General features: G+C 34.5%; 2 protein-coding genes across 2 annotated transcripts; one reads left to right on the top strand and one right to left on the bottom strand.

The window, feature by feature from the left end:
• Positions 1-2131: 2131 nt before the first annotated feature.
• pdzd11 (PDZ domain containing 11) lies at positions 2132-5087 on the top strand. Its single transcript, XM_073820753.1, has 6 exons — positions 2132-2158; positions 2546-2648; positions 2733-2873; positions 2953-3051; positions 3126-3186; positions 3314-5087. Exons 1-6 carry the CDS (start codon positions 2136-2138, stop codon positions 3346-3348), a joined length of 462 nt encoding a protein of 153 aa, XP_073676854.1. The 5' UTR covers positions 2132-2135; the 3' UTR covers positions 3349-5087.
• Positions 5088-6494: 1407 nt separating this feature from the next.
• Positions 6495-13955, bottom strand: stard14 (START domain containing 14). The gene is made up of 6 exons (XM_073820589.1): positions 13062-13955; positions 12529-12676; positions 11739-11842; positions 10642-10759; positions 10502-10554; positions 6495-7584 (listed from the first exon to the last, which is right to left on the bottom strand). Exons 1-6 carry the CDS (start codon positions 13245-13247, stop codon positions 7378-7380), a joined length of 816 nt encoding a protein of 271 aa, XP_073676690.1. The 5' UTR covers positions 13248-13955; the 3' UTR covers positions 6495-7377.
• Between the last annotated feature and the right edge of the window lie 4198 nt (positions 13956-18153).

Raw genomic sequence — 18153 nt, 5'->3', positions numbered from 1 at the left:
TGTAAGAGTCTGTGAGGCCATTTGTACATTTTATGATCCAATTTTTTACTGTATAAAACTTGCTGCTTGTTATTGCAAATTATTGTGTCTTACCATATTATTTAATGTATTATCTTAATCATGAGCACACTGGTTTGCAGTGTTTACTGTTTAATGCAGTAACAATGCAGTTATTCTTCTCATCATTTCCCTAGCAGATAATTTCCCCTTTATTTACATTCACATAAAATATAGGAATGCATACATACTAACGTATAGCTAAAAGAGAAAATACAAAGTCAAAAATGGACTTTCTATAAACAGAATTTAAATTATTTTTTAAATATAGTATCATTTACAGGTAATTTCCTGTGTTTCCTGTGACTGGTCAGTATATGCAACAAAATGTAATGCTAAAGTTTTAATGCTGTTCTTATTTGTGACCCTGAACCACAAAAATAGTCATAAGTGTCAGTTTTTCGAAATTGAGATTTCTACATCATCTGAAAGCTAAATGAATAAGCTTTTTTTTTTTTTCATTGTATGGTTTGTTAGGATAGGACAAAATATGTTTGAGATACAACTATTTGAATATCTGGAATCAGAGGGTGCAAAAGTAAATAGGTAGGAAATTTATAAAATATGCATTGTTTTATCAAAATGTGACATTCACATCTTTCCAAGAAGAGGTAACATAAGGACTGTAAAAAGAACAGGTGTAGTATATTTTCAGTTGAAGAATTGGGTGATTGCCAGTGACACCTAGTTAATTATTTCTCATTTCTACAGTACATTTACAGTATAATCTGATAAACTAATTCCACTGCTTTTTTTTTTTTTTTTTTACTAAAACAGTCCAGACTAGGAGATAAAAGCTGAAACTACGGTTTGTTGACTGACTTTCTTTCTTTTTTCAGTGTAGGTTAATTCAGTGTTAAGCCAATTTCTGATTAGGCACATACCTGGATGTCTTGCCTACTTACACTACCAATCAAAAGTTTTTGAACAGTAAGATTTTAATGTTTTTTAAATAATTCTCTTCTGCCCACCAAGCCTGCATTTATTTGATCCAAAGCACAGAAAAAAAATGTAAAATTTTGAAATATTTTTACTATTTAAAATAACTGTTTTCTGTTTCAATATATTTTTAAATGTAATTTAATCCTGTGATCAAAGATAAAGTTTCAACAGAATTACTGCAGTCTTCAGTGTCACTAATAATATGCTAATATGGTGATTTGCTGTTCAAGAAACATTTATTATTATTATTATTATTATTATTATCAATATTTAAAACAGTGGAGTACTTTTTTTCTTTGGACTCTTTGGACTCAGTATAATTTCTATAAAAGAAATTATAGAAATTAATACTTTTTTTTTTAGCAAGGATGCTTTAAATTGATCAACAGTAATGATAAAGACATTTATAATGTTACAAAAGATTTCTATTTCAGAGAAATGCAATTCTCCTGAACTTTCTATTCATCAAATAAACCTGAAAAAAATCTACTCAGCTTTTTCTAACATAATAATAATAATAATAATAATAATAATAATAACAACAATAATAATAATAATAATAATAATACATGTTTTTGAGCAGCAAATCAGAATAGAATGATTTCTGAGGAACATGTGAGACTGAAGACTGGAGTAATGATGCTAAAAATCCAGCTTTGAAATCACTGGAATAAATTACATTTTAAAATATATTCAAAAACATTTTGTTTTTGTTTTTTTCTGAATTGTACTGTTTTTGCTGTACTTTAGATAAAATAAATGCAGGCTTGGTCAGAAAAGAAGCATTAACATGAAACATTGTTCAAAAACGTTTGACTGGTAGTGTAGCTACTGACCATATCGTTCAAGTATTTTTTTGTCAAATGGAAAGAAACATAGTTACCCCCCAAACACTAGAACAAATCATCCATGATCTCGAAAGAATGCTTTGAAATTGACCAACAAGACAGGAAGGGCATTAGTCAGAGAAGAAACCCAGAGGCCAAACTTACAGAGTTTAAAAAGGTTTTTGTATAATATGCGTGAAACTGTCCCAAAATCAATATTTTCTTTAACTCCCCATAGTTTTTGTAAAGGAGAAATTAAGAAAAAAACAAAAAAGTCCTAGTCACATGATCTGTAGGAGGGCGGGGCTAATGGTTCGTTCGAGGAGTTCTTGGTAAGTTGACAGACAAAAACAACACTGTCGAGCAAAAGCGGTTATATATATTGCTTGGCTTTCATTTTAGGATGAAAATATTTGTATAGTCAGTTTATGTGTGCAGCGTTTGGGTAATTTAAATGCCTATTTGAGTCATTGTGCAGCGCACAATCTTGTGTTTACTGTTGAGTGTTAGCAAGCTAGCCTGCTGTACTCACTGTACAATGAGAACCGGAGAGAGTGGATTTACACTCCTTTAATTAAAATATTTGGTCATGATTTAGCATTAGTGTGTGCACAGATTTTATAATTAAGTAATTTAATTTAGTGTTAAACAATAGAGCGTTCTTACGTTTAACATACCGATGACGAATGACATAATTTCACTGTTTTTCTCATGTCTAGCTTGGAAAACATGGACCAAAAGATTCCATACGATGATTATCAACTGCCAGTAGTGTTTCTGCCTTCCTACGAGAGCCCTCCTGCGTGGATTCCTTCACAAGAGGTGATAATCATTAAACACTGCATTGTCAGCTCATCTTTTGTAATCACATTGATCTAATTTACATTTTTCCCTTCTTATAATCAGAGGATACATCACCCTGACTACAACAATGAGCTCACTCAGTTTCTACCTCGCACTATAGTGTTAAAAAAGCCCCCTGGTGCACAGTTAGGCTTCAATATCCGTGGAGGAAAGGCCTCGCAGCTTGGTATATTTATTTCAAAGGTCAGTTTTGACAATTGAAAGCTTTTTGTTTATCCTTCGGTTAAAGGTTTGACTAGTCTTGCTTAAAATGTTTTGACAGGTGGTGCCCGATTCGGATGCCCATAGGGCAGGACTGCAAGAGGGTGATCAGGTGCTTTCCGTCAATGATGTGGACTTTCAAGACATTGAGCATTCAAAGGTAAGACCTGAGATGTTTTATATGGTTATCTCGTCTTTTAAACAGAATTGGTGTGATCTTAATTTCTCTCCTAGGCCGTAGAGATTTTAAAGACTGCAAGAGAGATTTTGATGAAGGTTCGATACTTCCCTTACAGTGAGTATTATATTCATTCATCCTTCTAATAACCTCACACAAACCGAATTTGACAGTAGTGAGTTTCAGTCAGCTGATTCAGTTGGTGTACCTGACATAAATGTATGTTATGCTTCTGTTTTTCTAGACTACCAGCGGCAGAAGGAAAGGACCGTACACTAGGTGGCAGAGCTGACTTTCATGACTGAACCGGTGATGAGGCGTTGGTGTGTCAGCGAAACCTTCAGCTGCTCTGCATCATCTTCCTCCCACTAACTATTTTCTCTGACTAAGAGACTGCTCAAAGAAATCATCTTCAAACACTTCACGACATGCCTGATGATTCACAGCTTCTTCGCCCATAGTGGTGTTTTTGAGCTGTGCCAGTTTTGAATGCAGCTGGTGACATTTTTGGATACTTTACCTTTCTCTTCATTCCCGTTCCTCTGGGAAAACAAGCATATTCTGAGATACAGTTGAGCTCAAAAGTTTACATAGACCTTGCAGAATCTGCAAAATGTTAATTATTTTACCACAACAAGAGGGATTATACAAAATGCATGTTATTTTTTTGTTGAGTAATTACCTGAATAGGATATTTCACATGAAAGATGTTTTCATAGTCCACAAAAGAAAATAATAGTTTAATTTATAAAAAATGACCCTGTTCAAAAGTTTACATACACTTGATTCTTAATACCGTGTTGTTACCTGAGTGATCCACATCTGTTTAATTTTTTTTGTTTAGTAATAGTTGTTCATTGTTTGTCCTGAACAGCCCGCTGTTTTTTGGTTTACAGCATTTTTGTGTATTTGAACCCTTTTCATCAATGACTATGATTTTGAGATCCATATTTTTACACTGAGGACAACTGAGGGACTCATATGCAACCATTACAGAAGGTTCAAACGCTCACTGATGCTTCAGAAGGAAACACAATCCATTAAAAGCCAGGGGTGAAAACTTTTGAATAAAATGAAGATGTGTACTTTTTTCTTATTTTGCCTAAATGTCAGCACTGCCCTTCAGAAGATACAGAAGGTACTTGTCCCAGAAGACAAAATAGGTGAAATTTACCCTGATCCTCAAATTAAATAAAAATTTCACCTCCTGGCTCTAAACACATTGTTTTTCCTTCTGGAGCATCAGTGAGCGTGTGAACCTTCTGTAATAGTTGCATATGAGTCCTTCAGTTGTCCTCAGTGTGAAAGGATGGATTTCAAAATCATACAGTCATTGTTGGAAATGGTTCAAATACACAGAAATTCTGAATAAAAAAAACAGAAATTGTTGGACCTGAAGGAGTTTTCTGAAGAATAGCAGGCAGTTTAACTGTTCAGGACAAACAAGGGACTCATGAACAACTATCACTAACCAAAAAAAATACAGCTGTGGATCATTCAGGTAACAACACAGTATTAAGAATCAACATGTAAACTTTTGAACAGGGCAATTTTTATAAATTCCACTATTATTTTCTCTATATGTAAACATCTTTTATGTGAAATATCTTATTCAGGTCAGTACTAAAACAATAACATGCATTTTGTATGATCCCTCTTATTTTAGTAAAACAATTAACTGTTTGCAGATTCTGCAAGGTGTATGTAAACTTTTGACTTCAACTGTATGTCATGCATATGAAAAGAAACATGGTAGATGTGTTATTTATTGAATGAAATGACTATAGCCGGTTGCATCATGAATAAATTATAATCTGCTATTAATATCTTCACTTAGAGGCATTTGTTAAATGAAGCTGATATTGTTTAATATTCCATATTATTTTATTAACTAGGTTTTTGTGATTGCATTTCAATTTTGTATTGCGTAGCAAAGCATTTAATTGTTTAATGACTAGTGTCCTGCTGACAAACACATTGCTACTGACTAATTAATTGTCATTAAATCAATATCCTCATGTGGCTTTTGTGTTCCTTTTTTTAACAAATAAACCTGTGTGATGAAAGCTCTCATAAAGTGGGGAGTTGTAAATGCAAGAGGGGAATGTTACATTCTTCGACTTATGTTAGGGAGTGTGGCTTTATTAATATACTGTATTAATTAGAGGTACTACAAACATTATTGAAGTAATAGTTCCACCAAAAATAAAAATGTACTTACCTTCTAGCCATCCAAGATGAGTTTTCATCAGAACAGATTTGGTTATTTTAGCATTATATTACTCGCTCACCAAAAAATCCTCTGTGGTGAATGGGTGCCGTCAAGACTGAAAGACCAAACAGCTGATATAAACAACGACTCATGACTTCAGTCTATCAATTATTGTTTTATAAAAAAGGAAATCTATTGAAATGTGTAAAAATCCAAATGTTTGCATCTTGCCCAAGCCCAAATACATCAATTATCCATAGTGCTTCCTCCAGTCAAAAAACAAAAACAAAAAAACAAAACTTTCTGTTGTCCTCTCACATCAAAATCCAAAAAAAGTTTTCACTTAACAAGATTTAATAAATGGACTGGAATCATGTTGATCGCTCATGAATTCTCAGTGTTTTATCAGCTGCTTGGAATTTCATTCTGACTACACCCATTCACCAAAGAGGAGCCATTGATGAGTAAGTGAGTAATAGTACATTTTTCCAAATCTGTTCTGATGAGGAACTCAACTACATCTCAGATGTACAGAGAGTACATTTTCATTAAATTCTGGGTGAAAAAAATCCTATAATTAAGCAATAAGGTACGAGAGGCCGTGCTGTATCGTGAATAAATCACGGCTGAAGGGCGTTGTTAGGCACGACGCGAAGCGAGTGCCTGCAACCCCTTCAGCCGTGATTTATTCACGATACAGCACGGCCTCAAGTACCTTATTGCTTTTATAAAACGGTTACCACACAATAAAAATATTAAAATCAAAAATATATATTAATTTATATATATTAAGTTGTATGTTTTCATAAAGTAAAATCATTAACTGCCTTCCGCTGTAAAAAGTAGTCCCTAACTGCTGCAGCTGTGTTTACGTTGCTAAGGGTGGTTGCTAAGGGGGGGTTCAATGATACACAAAACCGTTGAGTGAAGCGGTCATAGCAGTACCGTATCATGAATACGACACAGCTGCTGACCAATCAGAATTGAGGAATGGAACTAACCGTTTTATAAATAGAATTAATTCATTGAATTACATCATTCCAATACAGAAAATTCAATTGTAGCTTCTACCGTGTTATTGGAGCTCAGTGGAACAGATGGCTGCTTATATGCAAATACTAGGTATTAAACAATGATCATGTAAACTAGTTTAATGCATCATTCTCATTACGAGGAAAAAATAGATTTTTCAAAGGTATTTTAAACAATTTATTTAAAATTTATGTAGAAGTATAAAACCTTATTGCCCTTCAATGAGTTAGGACTTCATATACATAAAATTCAAGTTAGCAAACACACAAACTTACATATCCATCCTTTCTCAGAAAGAAAAACATTATCAAAAATATGGGTAACTTTGATCCACCAGTATGTTTTTGTGAACGCATTTTCTTTCCTGTTCAAGGGCACATATATAACAGAAATACAGAAAAAAAACTCAATCATTACATTCCTCTGCCTTCCGTTTTCTTCTGCCTGTTACAGGCAAATGAACTAATACCACTTCAAGTACTAAATCTTGAGGTAATACCATATATTTAGTGTCTTGGACTGCTTTGGTCATATTACAGGGCCATGAACGCAGGTTTTCTCCCATGGTTGCTTGATGTCAATCATTTTCACATGCCAATACAGACACACCTTTTCGAAAAGGCACAGAAATAAATACACAAACACAAAAGAATGACATTAAGAGGAACCTCTCCCTACCACGGAGATTTAAAACAAAGATTAAGTAGATTTATAAAGAAGTTAACAACCTATTCAAAAGCACGTAGGAGCTACTTCATCTGAATCATTTAGTAATAAATTAAAGAAGCATTTGAGATAATGAAACTCCTTCAAAATGTTTTAAATTAAATTAAGAAGCTAAACTCCACAGTATTTTCTTGTGTTCAAGTAAGCACCACTATCACACATGCGATGCCCTAAGAAACCCAGATGTGGATAATGCAATGTGCAGATGTGTGACTGTAAACACTCCGTGAGCGGAAACAATGAATGTTGGCATCAGCAAGCTATAAGTGGGGTGAGAGGTAACGGGACTGACTCTGTCACACGGTCTACAGTTAAAGACTGTACGCCTTGGAGCTATTTTAGCTGCTGTCGTCATTTTCTTGAGCATCTCTGGTTGTGCTCTCATCCACGTTCTCCAGCGAATCTCCACGCTGGATGGACAGCTCTGCTGGATCCATCATGGGCAGCTCATTCTGGATGGGATACAGCCATGGCTTATGATCTGGAGAATTTACAGCTTTCCACGCAGGGTAGTTCTGACCGGCTTTATGGGCGCTTCTCAAGACCTGTGGAACAGCAGAGGGGAATGAGGGAGTGGCGCTAGTATCAGCGGAAGCGACACTGAACTTTGACCATTTCTTCATTCTTGTGTAACCCAGACAATGAAATGGAATCCAGTTTTGCTTCATTTTCGAGCTGTGTGGTGACTCAAGTTGCAGAAAGTCTTTTTGCTCAAGCATAGCTATAAATACACTGGGTTTCTAGTTTCTGAATGTGTCTTCTGAATTATTGGCTGCATGAAGTATCACAGTGTGAAATACTGCCTATAAAGATTTCTGAACTGAAGTTAATGGGACTGTTTTTTGTTTTAATACACCATTATTACTGGACAAGAAACAATCCACTTAAAGGAGTAGTTCACTTTCAGAACAAAAATTTACAGATAAGTAAATTAAGATTAAGACGTTCATGTCTTTTTTTCTTCAGTCGTAAGGAAATTATGTTTTTTGAGGAAAACATTTCAGGATTTCTCTCCATATAATGATTTCTATGGTGCCCCCGAGTTTGAACTTTCAAAATACAGCTTCAAAGGGCTCTAAAAGTTCACAGCCGAGGAAAGAAGGGTCTTATCTAGCAAAACGATCGGTTATTTTCTAAAAAAAATAAATAAAAAATATTACAAAATTACTATTGTCTAGCTCTGAATAGATAATAAAAAGTTTATAAATTGTAAATGTTTTTAGAAAATAATGGATAATTTCGCTAGATAAGACACATCTTCCTCGGCTGGGATCATTTAGAGTCCTTTGAGACTGCATTTAAACTGCATTTTTAAAGTTCAAACTCTGGGGCACCATAGAAGTCCATTATATGGAGAGAAATCCTGAAATGTTTTCCTCAAAAAACAATTTCTTTACGACTGAAGAAAGAAAGACATGAACATCTTGGATGACAAGGGGGTGAGTACATGTCTGTAAATTTGTTCTGAAAGTGAACTATTCCTTTAATCAAATAAATCATCCTCCTTTTAGATCTGAAACACGGCAAATCCATTTCAAATAATTGCTTTTCTATTGAAAAATATCTTGATTTTTATATCTTGACGCATTTCAATCCGAGAAAAAAAAGTCATTATTTTTGTTTTCTTTGTGCACAAAATGTACTCTTGTAGGCTGAACCACTGATGTCACATCGACTATTTTATAGAGATGTAACGATATTAGAATCTTACAATGCGATTATATCTTAATATGAAGTCCATGATACAATATTTATGGCGATATTTAAAAAAAACAAAAAAAGACAAATCAAGACTTAGAATAATTTAACTTTAAAATGTACAAAATGTAAATATTCTTCCATCGAATGCACTCTGAAAGTTCAAAATGAAGAACTCCAACCCATGAAAACTTAAGTCAGAAAAAAAGTCAGTGAGTTGACTTGTACCTGAAGTTTAAAAGGGACTCAACCCTCTTTTTATTTGTGGTATACGGTCTCAGTCTAAATTACATTCACACTTGTGTTTTAGGAAGCCAAACAAATTAGAATATAACAATAACATTTTTATATATAATGTTGACAGTAATAGCCATATATTGTAAAACAATTGCACTGTAAAATATAATTTCATAGGTATATTATTTTTGCTTTACACTACAGTAGAGAAATTACAATACTTCTTTCCTAATTTTTACACATGAAAGAGGTTTTTTGAATTTGGACTGCAGTAACCTTACCCATTTAAACCTCTAGCTGTCCCTTTTAAGCTTTTATTTTGATGGAAAACTCCAGTTTCAGTGAAAACAAATTTAGTGAAATACTAGATCATCTGCTGCGAAAAAAAGGCATAGTGGTAGCCGTTACATTCCTAAACGCGTGCTATACTTACATGCTTACACAAACAAGTTCTCGGGCATTCACTGTGAACTGAGCCGTTTTGAGGCCGGAAAGAAGTGCGCGCTTTGCTTTGAAACACTCATTTGAAGGAATTGAGCCATATTGTGTTTTCGGTTTTAATTAGTTTGACAGATACTGCGTCAAAACACAATGGCCCAAAATAAACTTTAAAGACTTTTTACGATGGAATAATAAATAGTTTTTAAATACATTTAAAAACTATACTTTCTGCTCGAAAGACCTATCGTTTCATTGCATCATGTGACCACAATGATATCGAGACGGTTTATCACGATATTGATAATACCGTTACATCCCTAGCATTTTAACAATGTCCTTACTAGCTTTCTGGTCCTTGAATGTGTTGCCATTTATGCAGGGTCAGAAAGCTCTCGGATTTTATCAAAAATATCTTAATTCGTGTTCCGAGGATGATCGAACATCTTACAGGTTTGGAACAACATGAGGGTGAGTAATTAATGACTGAATTTTCATTTTTGGATGAACTATTCCTTTAACATCTAATCAATGCTCAACGGAAAGACAAACACCTCAGTGTTCAATAATAGTTTCTAAACACCAAGTGTGACACATACTACGTTATCAGTGCCCTTTGGACAGAGATACTGTCTGTGAACAGTGCAAACAGTCCCACCATATGCAGTAATAATGCACGTGACTATGTACAACGACAAGAAAAAAATTTGTTATCTGAACACTCAATGATGACTGAATTATTAAAGGCATTTCTAATAAGTACTGTGTCACTGTGTAAGTCACTGTGTCAGTGATTATCACGAATGATTAAGAAAAGAGATTTGTATTTAATAGGAGCCTAAGCGACACTCTATTCTGTAAATAAAAAAAAGAATGACTGTAGTCATGCAGCCCACTGACAGAACAAGATAAACAAGTTTCACTTTGGCACAGCTAGTGCTGCGTGAGCGTCTTCAGTACAAGATCTACCAGTAGGTAACCATGGTAACAATTGTGATTTCACAAGTCTTAAACATAGGAAGACACTCGCATCCTCAAAGAGCACATCTACAGAAAGACAGTAGTGAGAGAAGGAATAGGTTTACTTACTTTTGGAGCCAGGACTTGAGATGCTTTGTTGACAACCCACTTTGGAAGAGAACCTGAAAGATAAAAAAAAAAATGATTACAGAACTGCAACAAATTAAATCTTAGAGTGTAAATAAATGCTGGGTGAATGATGTTGATACCTCTGGGATCTGCTTGTGAGAGATACGTGAAAGTGCAGCTTTTGGGCCCTGTTGGTTTGATCAGGTAACCCGTCAGAAGGGAAACGGCTCTTACCAGATCCTTCTGTGGTGGAAATTTCTAAAATGGTAGCAATTATTATTATTATTATTATTATTATTATTATTATTATTATTATTATTATTATTATATTATTAAAAGATATGTATAATTTTTAAGTGAACCCTGGGTAAAAAAAAAATAAAAAGGCTTCATATAACAAATGATGTCTTGTATTGAAACATGTAGTAGAAAACCCATGAAAGATTTGTGTTATTTTATTTTTTTCATTGTTTAATGCATATTTTGGACTGGGGTGGGGGGGGGGTTGCCATTTCAATGAGGTCAAATGGTCAAATACCCATTGCTATTTTTACCGCAACACAACTTTGAATACACAACTCGGGAAAATAAAATACTGATACAATGCCACATTGTGCAGTTTTTGGTTGTAATTTTCAGTCAGAGGGCAACAATAGAAGCAATGCAAGTCTTCACTGCTTTCCTAGTGATGAGGAGAAAAGAATAGGAAGATCCCGGTGTATGAATAAAACTTCCTAAAGACCAGCGTCTTTGTTCTCTCCACATCAGCCCTGATGCCTTTAAGGCTTTTAGTAGTTTTTAGATACTGAAAGAGCTGACAAATGGCAGAGACAAGAAACACTAGATGCCATCCTAGCAGGATGTAAACACGGCGAAGCTTGTTATGACGCCGCAGCTACTGAAGGAGTTTCTTAACACAGATTTCACTCGATATCCAGGGGTGTTTAGACGCCTTTTGGGCAAAAGCCTATGTTTATATGCATCGCCACCCATAAGCTCTTTCAGTAGCTGTGGTGACTATTTTATTTTATTTTCGTTTAGTTGTATTTCAGTAAAAATAGCAACAGGTAGTGCCAGAAGCTCACTGAGTGCAACCATTTGACATCATCGAAACAAAAGCATCAAGTGGATTTTTTTATAACATAAATCTTTCATGGGTTTCTACTACATATTTCAGTCTTATATCCATGGTTCCCTTTAAGTAATAACAGAAGGTGTAAGAAATTAAAAGACGTACCGGATGTTTCACTGAGAAGTTAATGATCGCAAACTCATTTTCAGACGCCTGCCATGAGCGCAGGGTTACCACATCTCTGTTCTTCAATGGTTTTGGGCAGATCCCTGTGAATAACGGATTAAAAACATTTATTATTATTATGTGACCCTGGACCACAAAACCAGCCATACGGGGTTTTTTTAAGTGAGATTTATACATTATCTGAAAGCTGAATAAATAAGCTTTCTATTGATGTATGGTTTCTTATGATAGGACAGAGATACAATAATGTAAAAATCTGGAATCTGAGGGTGGGGGGAAAAATAAATAAATAAAATAAATAAATAATAATAATAATTTTCTAATAATAATAATAAAAAATTCTTAGCAATGTATATTAAAATTAAGTTTTGATATATTTATTGTAGGAAACCGTTTACTTAATATGCCAATGATTTTGGCATAAAAGAAAAATCGATTATTTTGACCCATACAATGCATTTTTGGCTACTTAAGACTGGTTTTGTGGTCCAGGGTCACATATGACCTCCAGGCCCATAAACTGCCGCAACAGAAAAAAAAAGCAACAAAGCTGACAATACTGTTGACTATAAATCTACACAAAAAGATGGTCCCAGAAGGCTTTTCTTCAGCTCTTGGGATAAACTACTGTGCTGAAGACTTTCAAAATGTAACTAATACTGTTAGGTGAACTACTAGAGACTAACAACAGCCCCAAAGAACAAGCGGAATGACTGTAAGATAAGAAATGACTCTCACTGATACAGATGTAAAAGATTACAAGACTCACATGAATAGTAACCCACATCAGCATTGTGAGCCAGACGAGCAATGTCATAGGTCTCAAGCATTGCAGGGTCCCATGTTTTCCGGTAGACACTGTCATGAAGCACATCATACATGGTGGCAGCCGATACATCCTTTATGTTTATTCTACACTGTATTGGAAACAATGCATTTGCATTAGGGTTGTTATGGCACCAGTACACAGGGCTTGTCATGTGAATTAAACTAAAATAGAGTGAAAAAAGAGATTGTGGAGGTCTATAGAAAAGATATGCAAAATAAATAATATATAAATCACACCTATACACGCCCTTACATTTTCATCAATACTAGCCTATTAAATCATGTCTAAACAAAGACGCCTTAAACATTTTATGATGTAGTAATGCTAATGTTTCTACTAAAAGGTAGGCTATATAAAAGTCTGAAAACGACTGGTTTAAGTTATTTTAAAAGGTAATGTTGACACCATACATATAGTTATACACACGACACGACATCATAAATAGTTAAATACAGATCAGGCAGACATCTTACCTTGATTTTGTGCACTTTGGAGTAGGTCCCTTTGTTATTTGTAGAAGCTGATAAAGGGGCCACCTCGACCCAGACCTCCATGTCATTTTTATCATACTTACTCTGCCAGTTCTCCGTGGACAAACACTGTCTTTTGAACTCATTAAACATGGATTCATCTGGAATGATTCCCGAACCGCGAGACATGTCTGAAAACTGAGATTCACCGATCAAAAAACACTGCGAGAAATGAACAAGATTCGTTTGAGGGACCTCGCGTCTGCCAAGACAAAATATCTTTGTTCTGTTCGCAAAGGATGAGGTGTAACTATTATAGTCAGAGATTAACTTTTCAAGCTCGACAAGATTTTTCTCTCAAATTCTTTACCTGGCGTCAGCGCTTGCGCGTGGAAAAAAAAAAAAAGTCTCGTCACCACTTCCGGAAGTAGAACAGGTGTATTACAACACTGCAGCAAGGTGCGCAGCTAGTCAATCAGTGATGAAGCACAGTGATTTAGCACAATGACAAGATCCTGATTTATACCCACGGGCTTGTATGTTCTCGAGTGAGACTTCTGAAAAGCTGGCACGAACTGGGTGCGTCGGTACGCCCGTATTGATTGGCCATTCGGGTGCAGGGCTAGTGGTCTCTGGCGCTCCGCTGATTTGCATTGTTATTCATAACGGAACCGCTAAGACGAGCTCCGAACTCGTGTTCACCAACCGAAACTCCGCAAATCACCGGCACGACATTCAACCGGATTGGGCAGTGAGTCATCAGTAAGAAACTCAATTGCATATATGTTTCTGTTCTTTGTGGTACCAACAGTGGGCCAAACAGAACTTTTTAAAGTTTAAAAACATGGGCCATTCTACAGAACTGCTGTCCCACAACCAAAAAACACACATTCAAAAACATTTAAGAATTCAAAGCTTAGATGTTTATTAGGATCCTTCTATTATCTATTGAAACCCACAATAATATTTAAAATATTAGTAAACTTAATATTTATAAAATCAGCATTTATTGGGTACTTTCAGTTGGGAGGTGGCTGTCCAGAACCCTAACCCCTAAACGTTCACTTATTTAACGTTTTTTTTTTCTATTGTTGTTTTTAAAAGTGTCTTTTTGTCCTGCATTTTTCATGTCAATACCAAAACAGTGTATGTTTTAGTCCATTGGCTGAGACTGATTTTAACTACACCCCTAGATTTATGACCAGGAAATATTACTATCCCCCTCTCTCATAGCTACAACTACAAGGTATGAGTAGATCTCATCATTTTGAGGTAAATCTGTTCAAAAGTCTGAAAAATCTGTGTGTAACTTTAAGGAACGCCTCTACCAAACACCATTTTTCAATAATTAAACACTTTTTTTTAGGAGTTATTCTATAACATTTAGTTTTTATATGTGTACAACTGTTCAGAACTGTGCTAGCTACTGTAACCATGTGCTGATTAGCATCTTTGAGCTAGCTTCAAAATTCTTTTTTTTTTTTTTTTGGGTGTGTTATCTTGTCACTACTGAAACAGTCATGACCAAAACATTGTTTCGGTAGTGACCAAAGGAAACACGTAATCCTTTATTTGGAGGAAATGAACAAAATTTCAGTATTTTAAAATGTAATAATTTTAGATTATTAGTATGTCTTAGTAGTGTTTTAGAATGTGGGTTGAAATTCTCTACTGTACGATGATGTGGTCGCTACCAACATTACTGTCACTACTGAAACGTGATGTTTTGTTGAAAATAAAGTGTACTGAATTATCAACTAAGATGTAATGATAGTGTTTGGTTCATTGTATATTCAAACTAATGAATCCTTACCTTTGAAATCAGTATGATCATCTTTTTGAAGAAAAATTGGATTCAAACTACAAATCTCATAAATTATACTTGAAATATTGTTAAAAACTAAATTGTTGTGGATTGCCCTCTCAAAAATGTTAATAAAATGGCAAAATAAAATATTTACAATCTGGATATAAGCAAAATCGTATTAGGTAAATATAACCCTTCTAATCAAATTATTATTGCTGTGTTTTGGTATTGACAAATTTGGGGAGAGGACAAATATTCCACAACTTTTTGAAAATACAATATGAGAATTAACTGCACAATTAGTAGAAATGTTTACCTTGGATATTATACAATTTGCATACATAAATTTTTTTTGGAAAAAGACAATTTATTTTAAGACATTTCCAACCCTGACTTTGGACCAATTCTGGAGAATGTCCCATATATTAAATTGATTAACAATTAATTATTTTAATAAATGGGCCTAAAGGTGAGTTTAAAAACATTATATTTATAAAAAAAAAATGTATTTTAATAAATGGGCCAAACAGAGAGCCAAAGCTTTTTCATAGGCCTACTGCAGTATGTAATATTATTAATAATATAATAATAATATTATAATTTTTATATGCATTAAATATTTTTTGTTTAATAAATTTTTTATATATATATATATATATATATATATATATATATATATATATATATATATATATATATATATATATATAAGTTTATAAAATACACACAAACACATGTATTATAAATAAACTTCTATTTACTAATTTCAATTTTATTTAATAAATCAAATTTTAATTTTAAAAATATGAAGCGTAAAGAGGATCATTCTGCATAAAACTAAACAATTACCAACATTTGTTTAGTTTTTTGGAAGGAAATCAAATTTAAAAAGGTACATTAAGACTCCTTTCTTCATTATTTATTTGCTTTTGTGGATGTTATTTGAGTAATATTTATATCAATACTTTTAAGGCAAGATGCTTCCTTAATGTAAAATATAGAGGCTAATATTGTAGTACATTATTACTCCAAAATACTATATGAAACCCTGGACCACAAAACCAGTCTTAAGTAGCACGGGTATATTTGTAGCAATAGCCAAAAATACATTGTTTGGGATAAAATTATCAATTTTTCTTTTATGCCAAAAATAATTAGGATATTAACATCATGTTCCATTTACCTGTAGATATTTAGTAAATCTCCTACATAAATATATCAAAATGTATTTTTTTTATTAATAATGTGCATTGCTAAGAACTTCATTTACACAACTTTAAAGGTGATTTTCTCAATATTTAGATTTTTTTACTCCCTCAGATTCCAGATTTTCAAATACAGTGCCTTGCGAAAGTAGTCATACTCCTTTTTTTTGGTACGTTTTGTTGCAGCATTATGTTAAACTGCTTTAAATTACTTCCCCCCCCCCCCCCCACATCAATCTACATCTCATACACCATAATGACAAAGCACAGAACAGGTTTGTAACAACTTTGCAAATTTATTAGAAATAAAAAAACTGAAAAGATCCCGTTGCATAAGTATTCATACCCTTTTCTGGGACACTCAAAATTTAGCTCAGGAGCATTTATATTGCTTCTAGATCAGTGTTTCTCAACTCCAGTCCTCGGGGCCCACTGCTCTGCACATTTTGTATGTCTTCCTCATTTAAGGCACCTGATTTTGATCATCAGCTCATTAGAAGAAAGATTCATGAACTGAACTGAGTATGTCAGACTCAGAAACATACAAAATGTGCAGAGCAGTGGGCCTCGAGGACTGGAGTTGAGAACCACTGTTCTAGATGTTACTACACTTCGACTGGAGTTAAACTGTGGCAAATTCATTTGAATGAGTATGATTTAGAAAGGCACACACCTCTCAGAAAAGGTCTAACAGCTGAAAATGCATCAGAGCAAAAACCAAGTCCTGAGGTCAAGATAACTGTCTGTAGAGCTCAGTGACAGACTTGCGTTAAGGCAATGATCTAGGGAAGAGTTCAGAAAAAAATCTGCTGCATTGAAGGTTCACAGAAGCATGTAGCCTCCATTGTCCATAATGGAAGACGATTGGAACAACTAGGACTCTAGAAAATGTCTGCCAGCCCCCATCCAAGCTGACAGAGCTTGAGAGGTGAAAAGGTGAGGCAAAGAATGTCAGATAACTGCCAAATGCAGATGTGCAAAGCTTGTCACATCATACCCAAAAAGACTTGAGGCTGTAAAGGTATGAATATTTATGCAATGTACTTATTTCAGTGTTTCATTTTTAATAATTTTGTAAAATTTGCAAATCTGGTTTTTGCTTTGTCATTACTATGGTGTATGGAGTGTAAATAGATGTGGGGAAAAACTAATTTAAAGCAGTTTAACATAATGGTGAAACAAAATGAAGGGGTATGAATACTTTTGAATGGCACAGTAGTTGTATCTCAGCCAAATATTGCCCTTATGACAAAAGCAAGGAAAGCTTATTTATATTGACCAGATATGACTAGTTTTGTGGTCCAGATTCACGTGTATAATCCTACACACATGAACCCAAAGCAGGACAAACTCCAAATGTGGTGAAATATCTTTATTCATGTGATACATTTTGGTGTCTCTTTAACCTTCCATTTTTTACAGCATATAATAATAGTACTTTGTTCACACAAACTTTTGCTAAACACTAGTAGACAGCGTATTTCAAACAGACCAGCACACTTCAGAATAGCACACAGCTGAGTATTCAGTCAGTGACACGTGACAGAGCTGTTCAGGAGGGTTTTCACTCGTTTATTTTAACTCGTACATATCAAACCATATTAAATGTTAATGTTTAAAACACACGCGATGCCCTTTTTTACTCTTAGTGACGAAAGGATTCGTGGGTCTACAGTCGAATGAGAGGAAAAGCAACAGTGCTAGGGGAGGTTCGGTGATACCTCTAGCAAATAAAAGCCCATTCAAGCTAAAACTGTTGAAACCCAGCCCAGCATTACAGATGGGGCATGAAAGTCTAGGTCTTTGTGATACAGTAGCAAGGCAGCAATGCAAATTATACATCGACCTTTGAATCCCACACACTGCCATTGTGCTCAAGCATACGACACTTTCACTAACTAGTGAGATAATAAATAAACACATGAAACCAACAGTCTTACGACGAGCAATACCACGACGTGTCTGTACACTAAGCGATAGCCGTGTTGACGATCCGACGTTAATAGCGCTGTGGCCTGAACTGGTGCACTATGACAACAAAACAAGCAAGGCATTTTGTGTTAAACCATCTCTAAACCGCATG

This window comes from Garra rufa, chromosome 16 (genome assembly GCF_049309525.1).
Source record: "Garra rufa chromosome 16, GarRuf1.0, whole genome shotgun sequence".
Lineage (NCBI taxonomy): Eukaryota > Metazoa > Chordata > Actinopteri > Cypriniformes > Cyprinidae > Garra > Garra rufa.
This window is presented reverse-complemented; position numbering and strand designations above follow the sequence as displayed.